The sequence below is a fragment of the Phacochoerus africanus genome, chromosome 8 (assembly GCF_016906955.1).
Source record: "Phacochoerus africanus isolate WHEZ1 chromosome 8, ROS_Pafr_v1, whole genome shotgun sequence".
In the NCBI taxonomy this organism is placed as follows: Eukaryota; Metazoa; Chordata; class Mammalia; order Artiodactyla; family Suidae; genus Phacochoerus; species Phacochoerus africanus.
In genome coordinates, this window is record NC_062551.1 from 56,368,127 (window position 1) to 56,382,091 (window position 13,965).

A 13,965-nucleotide genomic window follows, 5' to 3' on the forward strand; every position below is an offset into this window, starting at 1 on the left:
CTAGGAACTACCGGAAACCCGTTCTTCCGCGTTTCCACAAACGTATCAGACCCGCTTCGGCCGCCGTAGGTGGACGGAAAATGTGTGCGACAGCCAAGTAGAAGCGGTTCTTGGAAGGTGTTAGCTTTAGACTCCTCTTGCTGGCTGGAGAAAATCCGGTCAGTGTGTGCATTTGTCCCTTGAAGTTTTGTGTGTGTGTGTTTTTTGACCCATAGAAGGTTTGTCTCTTACAGGGTGATGTCACGCGCATAGGGTGGACGCCGTGTAATGTGGACTTAACGGAACAATTGCCGAGTCTGGTGGGAATCACCAAAGTAGAAGTATTTGAGAGTAACCGGGACCCGTCTGTCTGTGGTTGGAGTACCTTGCGGAGGGTGGTCTTTAGAACGATTAAGAATTTGTGGAGATCAGCAACCAAGTCCGGATCAGCAGGGTATGGGGGTCTTTGCAAATCACTTTGTTAAGGGTGCAGGTGGTATTTATGATGAACACAGGTTCTGGTTGAGGTTCGAGAATTAATATGGGGTTCGGTGTTATTGGTGCCTCCTTGGATGGTCACCTAATGGGTGTCTGGTCCAGATTTCGGATTAATAAGGGAGTGTGTAGTCCGTGTCTGTCGTACAGAGAAACTTGCTAGGTTTGGGCGCCTGGGATTCCTGGCTGTTGGTTGGGTTGAGGTTCCAACCTCGACGCTGGGTACCAAGGCGGTATTCTGGGAGCAGCAGTTTGAAACTGCCTGGTTTTTAGCCTTGTGTTCCGGGCTTAAGTAACTGCTGACCCAGGGACTAATCCATCCACGCCCATCCGTTGTGTTTCTCTTTGGCTGCTTTCGCCCTGCAAAGGTAGAATTGAGTTCTCAGGACAGATCTCAACCTTCATAGTAGAAATGTATACTGTCTATCTTTTTGCAGAAAATGCTTGCCAACACCTGCCCTCACAGCAATGAACAGTGTTGCTTATTTGCCCGATGTACATTCGCGCTTCTTTCTTCTTCTTTTTTTTTTTTTGTCTTTTTGCTTTTTCTAGGGCTGCTCCAGCGGCATATGGAGGTTCCCAGGCTAGGGGTCTAATCGGAGCCATAGCCACTGGTCTACGCCAGAGCCACAGCAACGCGGGATCCGAGCCGCGTCTGCGACCTACACCACAGCTCCCGGCAACGCCGGATCGTTAACCCACTGAGCAAGGCCAGGGATTGAACCCGAAACCTCATGGTTCCTAGTCGGATCCGTTAACCACTGTGCCACGACGGGAACTCCTCACGATTTCTTCTTTACCAGCAGAATTTTCGTTTTATTCATTTATTTTTTGTCTTGTTTTTCATATAATACTGGTAGCATTATCTCTCCCCCCCTCCCTTTTTTGCTTTTTTTATTTTTATTTTTTTGCTTTTTTAAAGGCCTGCACCTGTGGCATATGGAAGTTCCCAGGCCAGGGATCCAATCAGAGCTGCAACTGTCTGATCTACGCCACAGTCACAGCAATGCCAGATCCGAGCCACGTCTGTGAAGGGGTGTGGTTGTAGGCCGGCAGCTGTAGCTCTGATTTGATGCCTAGCCTGGGAGCTTCCATATGCCCCAGGTTTGGCCCTGAAAAGAAAAATACCTCAATGAATAAATAAATAAAAATAAAAAAGAATTGTGCCAAAATGTTTATCAAAGTATTTGTGCAGTTCCTCCTGCAACATATAATTTGCTTTATAGCCTGCTTTATGTGGCCTGTTGAACATTCTTTTCCGTATCCCAGTATTATTGAGAGATTCTCCTATGTTATCCCTTACAAGTTTTATGGATTTGCCTCACTCATTGAGATTGATAGTTCTCTGGCTACATGATTTTTGTGTATGTTGTAAGGTGGGGTGCCACGTTTTTCTCCCCGTCCCCAACCCCAGCGTGAATATCTGATTGTCCCAGGACCATTTCTTTAAAAGACATCCTTCTATTCTCCGTAGTGCTGCTTTGATTGTCAAGTCTTTATATAGGCAAGAGTCTTTATAAGCATTTTATTATTCATTCGTTCTACTTATCATTGTACTAATATTATACTGCCATAATTAAGGTAACTGCCAGAAGTAAAGTCTTCATAATTGAGCAGTTCTCTCAATTTTTTTAAAAAGATGGATATACTTATCAGTTTAGTTTCTGATTGGGGTTTCCTTGGATTTTTATATATATTTGAGAGACATGACATCTTTTTTTTTTTTTTTTTAATTTTATGGCTTGACCCACTGCATATAGAAGTTCCTAGGCCAGGGACTGAATCAGAGCCACTGCTGCGACCTACACTGCAGCTGTGGCAATGTTAGATGCTTTAACGTTGTGCTGGGCCAGGGATCAAACCCACAGCTTCTCGATGACCAGAGCCACACAGTCATATTCCTAGCCCACCAAGCCACAGTGGGAACTCCCATGACATCTTTACGATGTTTGATTTTCTGAGTAATCTTTATAGTTCATATTTCCACTTATTTAAGTCTGTTAAAATTTCTCTCAGCATGCCTGCTTAGTATCAATTATTTATTTATTTTTTTGTCTTTTTGTCATTTCTAGGGTCGCACCCGTGGCATATGGAGGTTCCCAGGCTAGGGGTCTATTCGGAGCTGTGGGCACTGGTCTATGCCAGAGCCACAGCAACGCGCGATCCGAGCCACGTCTGCAACCTACACCACAGCTCACGGCAACATTGAGGAAGGCCAGGGATCGAACCCGAAACCTCATGGTTCTCAGTCGGATTCGTTAACCACGAAGCACAAGGGGAACTCCCAGTATCAAATATTTTTGACAGTCTTCAATATGATATTTATAAATTTTGTTCTTTGGTGGCCTGTTTGTTCTGTCAGAGAGGTGTCTTCAATCTTCTACAGGTAGTCTGGATTTAGTTTTTTTTTTTTACTTTTTTCCCCACTGCACCTTCGACATGTGGGAGTTCCCAGGCCAAGTACTGAACTCACACCACAGCCACAGCTTGAGCCACTGCAGTGACAACGCCGGCTCCTTAACCAGCTGCGTGACAGGGGAGCTCCCTGGATTTGTTTATTTCTTCTTCTGGTCCATTTTTGCTGTATACTTTTCGGGGCTATATTGTTAGATGCGTAGAAAATTTGGAAAATTTTTATAATGTGCTGAATTGAACCTCTTACTAGTGAACATCGTTTTCTTTCTCTGAAGTAATTTTTTCGGCTTTTTGGTTCCTTTTGTCTCAGACTGTAGTTACGCCAGGTTCTCTGTTGCTACTCTTTCCATGGTTTATCTTTTCTTAACCTTCTCCAGCTTTCCATATCATTGTGTTTCAGGCACGTCACCTAAAATAGTAGTCTATCGGGCTGTACATTTTATTTTATTTATTTTTTGGGGGGCGTGCACCCTTGGCATATGCAGGTTCCCAGCCTAGGGGTCTAATCAGAGCTGCTGGCCTATGCCACAGCCACAGCAAAGTCAGATCCGAGCTGTGTCTGCCACCTACACCACAGCTCACAGCAACGCTAGATCCTTTACCTGCTGAGCAAGGCCAGGGATTGAACCTGCAACCTCATGGCTCCTAGTTGGATTCATTTCCCCTGCACCATGACAGGAATTCCAGGGCTGTACATTTTAATCCAGTCTGACAGGTTTGGAGTGTTTGTATTGGTGTAATTAACTGGATTCCTTGTTCTGTTTAGACATAATGTAATTCTCAGTATTTTTTTTTAACACAGTCATCTAAGTGCACTGTGTTTGCCCCGCTTACTCTCTATTCCTTGTTTTCTCTCCCTCCCTCCCTCTCCTTCTCCCTTCCACTGCCCCCGCCTTGTTTTGAGTGAATTTCGTCTTGTTATATTGCCCGCTTGTGGTATGAACGAAATTACGTACTTTGAGACAGTTCGGAGTTTTCATCATGACACTAGCGGTTTTTTTTTGTTTTGTTTTTTTGCACGGAAGTTTTTTTTGTCAAAAGCTTCCATTATTAGCACTTTCACACTCTTCTCTGACAGTACTGGGCGGCTTTGAGCATCTCAAATTCATTTACCACTGTCCCAAGGATACTGTGTACTTCTTAACAATGTATTTAAAACCTCCTAAGATATGACCCATATTGCTTATCGAGAACACTTCTGCTTTGCCCGGTGCTTGGTTTTCAGGCTGCAGGGCGAGTGCTCACGGGCTTTCTGGGCCAGCGGGATGGGATCTTGTGGGGCCACAAGCACAGGGCCCTGAGCAGTGGGTGGGCATCAGGGGAAGGGGGCCCCCTGGGGGCGCAGTGGCGTCTGGCCCCGGAGATAATGTGCCCTCGGCTTGGCTTTTCTCCTCACCCCCAGGTCCTGAGTCGTGGGAGCGCAGGATCCTTTGCAGGAGGGAGGAGTTAGAGGCTTTGGGGTCAGCATTTCTGGGGACACGCTTGAGTGAAGACGGATTTCGGAAGAGGAACTTAGAGCAGATCCTGCGGACCGGCGGACAGAGCCTCCCTGTTGCCAGCTCTTTCCAGAGACAGAAGAAGATGATCCAGGCCCAGGTGGGTTTGGTTTATTCTTTTCTTTGCTCCCTAATGGATCTGTGTAGGCCTGTAAAAATCACCCCCATTAATCTGTAAAGTACAAATATGTATGTCTCTTATCTGTCTTATATAATTGTGTGTATGTGAATGTGGTTTTTCTAGGTTAACAAGAAGATTTAACTTTCTGCACGTGATAGAAACTTCTTTTTTTTTTTTTTACTTTTTTGTGGACTTTTTTGCTATTTCTTGTGCTGCTCCTGCGGCATATGGAGGTTCCCAGGCTAGGGGTCGAATCTGAGCTGAAGCTGCCAGCCTACACCAGAGCCACAGCAACACGGGATCCAAGCTGCATCTGGGACCTACACCATAGCTCACGGCAACAAGGGATCCTTAACCCACTGAGCAAGGCCAGGGACCGAACCCCCAACCTCATGGTTCCTAGTCAGATTCGTTAACCACTGAGCCTCGATGGGAACTCCGATAGAAACTTCTAATTGAATAAATGGGTGCTAGATGGCTGCCTGTACAATTAGGGAGTATTTTATTCAGCATTTGGTTCTTTAATGATGCATTAAATTAAAAACCCTACTAGATTACTCTACATAGCTTATAAAGCGGAAATGAGCAGAAGACCTTGAACGTGTCTCCCACATCATCGAGAGGACATCACTTCGTTAAACACTCCTGTCATTCCAGGGAACCCTGACCCTGGAGGATGTGGCCGTGGACTTCACGTGGGAGGAGTGGCAGCTCCTGACCCCCGCGCAGAAGGACCTGTTCCGGGACGTGACGCTGGAGAACTACCGCAACCTGGTGGCCGTGGGTGAGGCCGGCTCCCCTGTGTCCCTCGGGGGTCCCCAGTCTCTGACCTTTCCCTTCGCAGCTTCCGAAAGCTCCAGAGTGTCTGTGAGGCTCTGCAGGGTAGATTCTCTGTCCATCTCTGTTCCAAGGGAAGTGGGCGTCTTCTTCCTTCTCCCGAGAGAGAAGCCTTTGCTTTGTAGATGTGTGTGATAATCGTGATTTATATCAAGAAACCTATATATTTTCCTACATATATAAGGTTCCCTCGTGGCCTTCTCAGACCGTTGGAATTTCCTAAGTTATAAGAGGTAAAGGAGAAACGGGTGTCTTTTGTTATTCATATAACACGACCCCTTCAACCACATCTGAGTTTAGTTTATTTCATTTCATTCTAATTTCATTTTTTGTTTTTTTAGGGCTGTACCCGAGGCATATGGAGGTTCCCAGGCTAGGGGTCTAATCAGAGCTACAGCTGCCGGCCACAGCAACGTGGGATCCGAGCCGAGTCTGTGATCTACACCACAGCTTATGGCAATGCCGGATCCTTAACCCACTGAGGGATGTCAGGGATTGAACCTGTATCCTTACTGATGCTAGTCAGATTCGTTTCTGATGAGCCATGATGGGACCTCCCTGAGTTGATGTTAATGAGGGGATTTTTAGAAAGCCACCTGATCACCTAAGAATGGAGGCTGATTGCCCAAAGGACAAATTATGATTAGAGGGTCCCACCCCCACATCCCCTCTGGGGAGGAGAGAGGGGCTGGAGTTGAAACAGCCACCAATGGCTAATGGTCCAGTCAAGCAGCCTGTGTCATGGGGCCTCCACCAAACCCCACAAGGACGGGCCGGGAGAGCTTCCAGGAGGTGGCCACACGGAGGGGGTGCTCCCAGTAAGAGCAGGACTCTCTGCGTCCCTCCCACCCTTGTCCTGTACCTTCGTCCATCTGGCTCTTCCTGAGTCGTATCCTTTTATAAGAAGTGGTGACCGAGTAAGTCAGCTGTCTTGCTGGGCTCTCTCTGCCGCTTTAGCGAATTAGTTGAACCCGAGAAGGGAGTCATGGGCACCTTTGATGTGCTCCTGGTCCATCAGAAGAAGCCCAGGAAACAACCTGAATTTATAGTTGGTGCCAGAAATGCAGCGGCTGAGGCGGCGTCTTGTGGGAGTGAACCCCTAACTTGTGTTATCTGACACTGTCCCCTGGTAGATCGTGTCAGAATAGAGTTAAACTGTAGGACAGCCTGTCAGTGTCTGTTGGTGTCTAAGAATTCCTTGATGTTTGGAAAACCCATATACGGTATCAAAAGTGGAGTAGAAGTACCTGGAGTTCCTGCTGTGGTATAAGGGGATTGGCGGCATCTCCGGAGCACAGGGTTAACAGGTTCGATCCTCAGCCAACTATGGCAGTAGGTCACAACTTTGGCTCAGATCTGATCCCTGGCCCAACAACTCCATATGTCTCAGGGCGGCCAAAAAAATAAGTAAGTAAATAAAAAAGAAAGAAAGAAGTGAAGTAGAAGTATTGACAGACGAGGAGACACATGGGGGTATGTTTTTTTCTTCAAAATGTGAAATTTTTTTTTTTGGTCATTTCTAGAGCCGCACCCGCGGCATATGGGGCTTCCAAGGCTAGGGGTCTAATCAGAGCTGTAGCTGCCGACCTATGCCATAGCCACAGTGATGCCAGATCTGAGCCTTGTCCATGACCTACACCACAGCTCACGGCAACACCGGATCTTTAACCCACTGAATGAGGCCAGGGATTGAACCCACTGCCTCATGGTTCCTAGTCAGATTCGTTAACCACTGAGCCACAACGAGAACTCCAAAATGTGAAAATTTTTTATCGCCAAGTGTAGTATTCTGTGGTCTTCACAGACCCCAGGCCCTATTCATTGGGTCTCAATCTGGTATCGTTTCCCTTGAAAAGGTTATCAAGCCAGCAAAGCCGACATCCACTCCAGGTTAGATCAAGGAGAGCAACCAGGGGCGACGGAGGCTGATACCCACTCTTGCACCCAGTCAGGTGAGTGAGAGACACCGAGATGACAGCTGTGCACATCACATTGTCATTGGTCAGAGAAGTGTCACAGCTGAGGGTTGGAGGCTCGGGAAGCAGGGCCTTCGGGCCCCTCCCCCGAAGTCAGACCTCTTTTCCTTTGTAGCAGTTTGGAGAGAAATATGTCCCTTGTTTAGGAAGGCTCTCCCTCTTCTAGGATCTATTTCTTCTTCTTCTTTTCTTTTTTTTTTTTCTGGCCATGCCCAAGGCATGTGAATATTCCCAGGCCAGGGATGGGATCCATGGCACTGCAGTGACCTGAGCCACAGCAGTGACAATGTTGGATCCTTAACCCACTGAGCCATCAGGGAACTCCTGTCCCTTAAACTCCTGTGCATCCTCCATCCTGGCTGTCCAGGGATAGCCTCAAATGCTCCTTACCCAGAGCCTTCTTCTTTAAAGGAATCTGCTGGAGTTCTCTTGTGGTATAGGGAAAAAAAATAGAGTCTGCTGTTCATGACTTTTTTAACTAGAAAAGTTATTTCAGGAGTTCCCGTCTTGGCTCAGTGGTTAACGAACCCGACTAGTAACCATGCGGTTTTGGGTTTGATCCCTCGCTTTGCTCAGTGGGTTAAGGATCCAGCGTTGCCATGAGCTGTGGTGTAGGTCGCAGCCACAGCTTGGATCCCTTGTTTCTGTGGCTGTGGTGTAGGCTGGCAGCTGCAGCTCTGAGTCGACCCCTAGTCTGGGAACCTCCATATGCCGCAGGTGCAGCCCTAAAAAAAAAAAATTATTGGAGTGTAGTTGACTTAGAAAATTTTGTTGGTTTCAGTTGTATAGCAAAAAAATATATATATATTTGTTCCTTTTCAGATTCTTTTCCTATATAGGCTATTACACAGTATTGAGTAGATTTCCATATTCTATATAGTACGTCCTTGTTACCCATTTATTTTATATACATTAGTGTGTATATGTCAATCCCAACCCCCTCTTTTTTTTTTTTTTGTCTTTTTGCCTTTTCTAGGGCCGCTCCTGCGGCATATGGAGGTTCCCAGGCTAGGGGTCTATTTAGAGCTGTAGCCACCGGCCTACTCCAGAGCCACAGCAACACAGGACCCTAGCTGCATCTGTGACCTACACCACAGCTCACGGCAACGCCAGATCCTTAACCCACTGAGCAAGGCCAGGGATCAAACTTGCATCCTCATGGATACTAGTCAGGTTCATTACTGCTGAGCCACAACAGCAATTCCTTCCTCTACATTTTTTGACAGCCTAGTATTTGCTGGAAGGTAAGAGCAGTGAAAAAAAGCACACAAATAGATCCCAAGATTTTAGTTCAAGAGAAAGGGGTCAAGAAATTAATTACCATAAACAGTTGAGGAATATCCCTTGGAGGGTAAAAAGGGCTGTGATAAGAATTTCGTCAGCATGATGGAAGAGTCGGTGCTGGGCTACTCTTTTTGGCAGGGAACACCTCTCAGATATGGTGCCTTTGAGTTAAGAGATGCAGGAAGTTAGTGGGCTGCCAGGTCAGGAGTTTTCTAAGGAGAGAGGGTGGCAAGTTCATAAGCCCAAAGCAGGAGTAAGTTGAGAAACATTAAAAAGCCCGTGTGGCCCTTAAAAACAAACAACCCCCCCCCCCTGCAAAAAACCGTGTGGACCAATCAGAGCACGCTTTCAGGAATGGGATGCCAGGCACGCAGTGGCAGCACGGGGAGGGGGGAGTGAGATTGGTCACACACTCATTTCAAGGATCATGATTTTAGTTTCCATAAGATGAGAAAACACAAGTACCTGAAGGCCATGAAACCATTTACATTCTCAAGGATTCCCTTTGGCTTCTCTGTATAAGGCAGACCATAGCGGGCAGGGGTGCAAGCAGGAATGCCACCTAGGACAATATTGTAGAACATGGGAGAATGCTTGGCTGCAGCAGGGGTTAGGAGGGGGTTGTGGGTCAGATTCTGGAGATTCTGCTTGTAGAGGGGAGATGAGATTGGAATTTAAATAAATATGGGCTAGGAGAGGAAGAAATGGATGGAGGTTGACGGTAAGGTTTTGGGGGTCAAAAATACTGTCAGGGACATCAAGCATCATGGCTGCATCCTCAGTGCTTGCACTTAGCCTTGAGCTTTAGGAATAATAAATCTTCTTTGTTCAGGTGGTTTGAGCAGATGGATGAGGAATGTAAGTAGTCTCTGGGTAAGGAATGTTCCAGAATAAACCTGGAAAGTTCAAAGCCCTGAGATAGGAGCGTGTCTGAAGAAGCATCTTCATTCTGGAGGAAGAAGGGCCTCCCCATGAATCCATTGTTGTGGTTGGCATGAGGAGCATTAAGAACATGACACAGGGAGTTCCCACTGTGGCACAGTGGGTTAAGAATCCAACTACAGTGGCTTGGGTTGCAGAGGAGGTGGGGCTTCCATCTTCAGCTTACAGCCGTGGGTTAAAGAATCCAGTGTTGCTGCAGCTAGGGTGTGGGTTGCAGCTGTGGCTCAGATTCATTCCCTGGCCTGGGAACTTCCATATGCCACTGGTGTGGCCATTAAAAAATTAAAAAATTTTAAAAAGAAAATGATACAGCAAAGAACTCCAAGTGCATCTAACTTACAATCTCCAAAACAAAACTGATTTCCCAGCCCAGATCTCCTCCTCCACCTGCCATCTCCATCATAGTGTAGCATGAACTTTCTGGAGAAGGGTTTCCCACAGAGCTTGTTTGGATGGAGCAGAGAAAGCAAAAGGCTAGAGACACAGGGTCACTGGGGGGGGGTGGCTGGGGGTTGGGTAGCAGGTCACATAAGGGCCTTTCAAGGACATTTTAAGATCTTGAGAAGACATTATAGAGAGGTTTTTGAAAAAAAAATTTTTGGCGGGGGCTGGTGCTGGGGTATGCCCATGGATTGCAGAAGTTCCTGGGCCAGGGATTGAACCCATGCCATATCAATGATCTAGGCTACTGCAATGACAATGCCAGCTCCTTAACCCACTAAGCCACCAAAAACTTTAATTGCGGAGTTTTGAATAGAGGAGTCTTGATGTAATTGATACTCAAAAGGATCTCTTTGGCTAATGTATAGAAAGTAGGAGCAGTCATGGGAGGGACCGGAAGGCCAAGTAGGAGGCCACTGCTGCGGTCTAAGAGTGATTGGCTTCATGAAGGTGGAAGGGGAGGGTGTCAGTCCGATTCTGGGTGGGCAGGCGGGATTGATCATGACAGTGGATATTGTGTGCGAGTACGAGAAATGGATGGTAAGTTTTGTTATAACTAAGGAGAAGAGTGGAGTTGGCATTGACTTGGAGATGGCAGGTGGAGGAGGCGATCTGGCCTGGGAAATCAGTTTTGTTTTGGAGATGGTAAGTTAGATGCACTTGGAGTTCTCTGCTGTATCATTTTCTCTTTTAAAAAAATTTTTTTTCTCTTTTTTCTTTTGTCTTTTTAGGGCCACACCTGCAGCATGTGGAGGTTCCCAGGCTAGGGGTCCAATTGGAGCTGTAGCTGCCAGCCTATGCCACAGCCACAGCAACGTCAGATCCGAGCCGAATCTGCAACCTATACCACAGCTCATGGCAGTGCCTGGATCCTTAACCCACTGAGCAAGGGTAGGGATCGAACCCGCAACCTCATGGTTCCTAGTTGGGTTCGTTTCTGCTGCGCCATGATGGGAATTCCAAAAAATTTTAATTTTTTAACGGCCGCACAAGTGGCATATGGAAGTTCCCAGGCCAGGGAATGGATCCGAGCCACAGCTGCAACCCACACCCTAGCTGCAGCAACACTGGATTCTTTAACCCACTGCTGTAAGCTGAAGATGGAAGCCCCACCTCCTCTGCAACCCAAGCCACTGTAGTTGGATTCTTAACCCACTGTGCCACAGTGGGAACTCCCTGTGTCATGTTCTTAATGCTCCTCATGCCAACCACAACAATGGATTCATGGGGAGGCCCTTCTTCCTCCAGAATGAACCCTGATTTCCTCCTTCCCTCTCCCCCTCGCTCTTTCCCACCAGTTTCCCCAACCTGTAGCTGTTTTCCTTGAGTCTGTCTCTGCCCTTTAAACTGGTTTTCCCCAACTACAGTGTAGGCTCCCTCAACAGGAGGAATACGTTTATGAGTCCCCAGCACTAGCACTGTTCTTGGTACACAGTGGTTATTAGTAAAGATCTGTGGAATGAATGAGTCTGTCCTTCACTGATCAATTGATTGATTATTGCTTTTTTTAGGGCCAGGCCTGCAGCATATGGAAGTTCTCAGGTTAGGGGTTGAATCGGAGCTACAGCAGTCAGTGTACACCACAGCCACAGCAAGGCCAGATTTGAGCCATTTCTGAGACCTACATCACAGCTCACTACAACATCAGATCCTTAACCCACTGAGGGAGGTCAGGGATTGAACCCACATCCTCATGGATACTAGTTGGATTTGTTTCAACTATGCCACAACAGGAGCGCCTTCCCTCACTGATTTAAATAGTGACCCTGCAAGCTGCTCATGGGAAATTGCTTGCATTTTACAGGCTTTGCATGTTTTGCAAGACCAGTATTTAGAAAGTTGCCAAATTTCTATTTATTCCTTGTGAATCACATAACTTTGTTTTTACATTAACTACTTTCACTTTTTGGTTTGTTTGTATTGTTTGTTCCTATGTGTGGGGGATATTAAATATTGATTTTTATTTACACTTATATCAGAGGGTCATCACTTAAAAAGACTCCTCACATCAAGGTATTTTAAAATAATTCATCTTTCTTTTCCTTCCTAGGAATCTGGAAAGTTGATGATCACCTGCTGGAGCACTTACAAAATGAGAGTGTGGAGAAGAGACGAGAACAATGGCACAGACACAATCCACTGGAAAATTCTGTTCATCAAAGCAGAACTAATTTTCTGGTCAGGCAAAATCATATGTTTGACTTACACAGAAAAAGTATGAAATCAGATTTAACTCTACTTCCCCAGAGCAGGGACTGTGAAATAAAGAACTCCGCTGAGCTGAGTGGAGATGGCACATCCTGTCTCCATGCTAACAACAAACAGTTTCATACTGAAATTAAATTCCCCCAAAGCCAAAAACTCTTCGGCACTAAGCCCCAATTCAACGAGCATCAGAAAACTCAAAAAATAGAGAAGCCTCATGTATGTGGTGAATGTGGGAAAGCTTTCATCAAGAAGTCTTGGCTCACTGATCACCACATCATTCATACAGGAGAGAAGCCCCATCAGTGCAATCTCTGTGGGAAAGCCTTCTCCCGAAAGTTCATGCTCACTGAACATCAGAGAACACATACAGGAGAGAAGCCTTATGAATGCAGTGAATGTGGCAAGGCCTTTCTCAAGAAATCTCGGCTCAATATACATCAAAAAACCCATACGGGGGAGAAACCATTTATATGTAGTGACTGTGGGAAAGGCTTCATCCAGAAGGGGAATCTCATCGTACATCGTCGGATTCACACAGGCGAGAAACCTTACATATGCAACGAATGTGGAAAAGGCTTCATCCAGAAGACATGCCTCATAGCTCATCAGAGATTTCACACAGGAAAAACTCCTTTTGTGTGCAGTGAATGTGGAAAATCCTGTTCCCAGAAGTCAGGTCTCATCAAACATCAGAGAATTCACACAGGAGAGAAACCTTTCAAGTGCATTGAGTGTGGGAAAGCCTTCACTACAAAGCAAAAGCTCATTGTCCATCAAAGAACTCACACTGGAGAGAGACCCTATGTCTGTAGTGAGTGTGGGAAAGCTTTTGCCTACATGTCTTGCCTTGTTAAACATAAGAGAATACACTCAAGAGAGAAAGGTGGAGCTTCAGTCAAGGTGGACAGTCCTCTCCCAGAGCATCACAGCTCCCCACAGACTAGCGCTGCCATGCAAGAGAAAAGCCTTGTTAATTCGGTGACTATGCACATGCCTTCTGTGGCCCCTCAGGCATCAGTGAAAATCAGTGGGCTCCTAGCAAATCAGAATGTCATCATAGTGGGACAGCCTGTGGCCAAGCGTGCACCTGCCAGAGATAATGGAGGGTTTGCACGGGAAAGAAGCCTCATGAATGCTGTGAATGTGGTTGTGCCCCCAGTGGTCAATTATGTCTTACTTTATGTCACAGAAAGCCAGTCGGAAAGAAACTCAGAGACACATTATGTATAAAAGGAAGAAATTTTGGGGCAAAAATGTCTAGCTCATATGATGGCTGAAAAGTATACACTGAGAGAAATTGTATAAATGCTGAGACTGGGAACACGTGATGTACTCATCTTGTTATATGTGCATTGGTACAGAGGCATAATCTGACGTTACCCCAAACATACACATCAGTTGCTCAGTTAAATGATGCCTGAGTCCAATTATGTGGAGGAAATAAGTAGGTAAAGTTTTTAAGCATATACAATAATTCTTTTTTTTTGGTCTTTTGTCCTTTTTAGGGCCATACCCGTGGCATATGGAGATTCCCAGGCTAGGGGTCGAATTGGAGCTGTAGCCACCAGCCTATGCCAGAGCCACAGCAATGCCAGATCCAAGCCATGTCTCCAACCTCCACCACAGCTCACGGCAACGCCGGATCCTTAACCCACTGTGCGAGGCCAGGGATCGAACCTGCAATCTCATGGTTCCTAGTCAGATTCGTTTCCACTGCACCACAATGGGAACTCCACATACAATAATTCAAATTTGTATGTGGAAGCTTGTT

General features: G+C 46.3%; 1 protein-coding gene across 1 annotated transcript in view; it reads left to right on the forward strand.

The window, feature by feature from the left end:
- Positions 1 to 70: 70 nt before the first annotated feature.
- LOC125133241 (uncharacterized) overlaps positions 71 to 13,965 on the forward strand; it is a 33,466-nt gene continuing 19,571 nt past the window's right edge. Inside the window, exons 1-6 of the mRNA XM_047791362.1 lie at positions 71 to 158; positions 234 to 433; positions 4,292 to 4,485; positions 5,164 to 5,290; positions 7,200 to 7,295; positions 12,037 to 13,418. Of these exons, the coding sequence (XP_047647318.1) occupies positions 4,471 to 4,485; positions 5,164 to 5,290; positions 7,200 to 7,295; positions 12,037 to 13,418 (1,620 nt within the window). The 5' untranslated portion in view covers positions 71 to 158; positions 234 to 433; positions 4,292 to 4,470. The remainder of the gene's footprint in view (positions 159 to 233; positions 434 to 4,291; positions 4,486 to 5,163; positions 5,291 to 7,199; positions 7,296 to 12,036; positions 13,419 to 13,965) is intronic.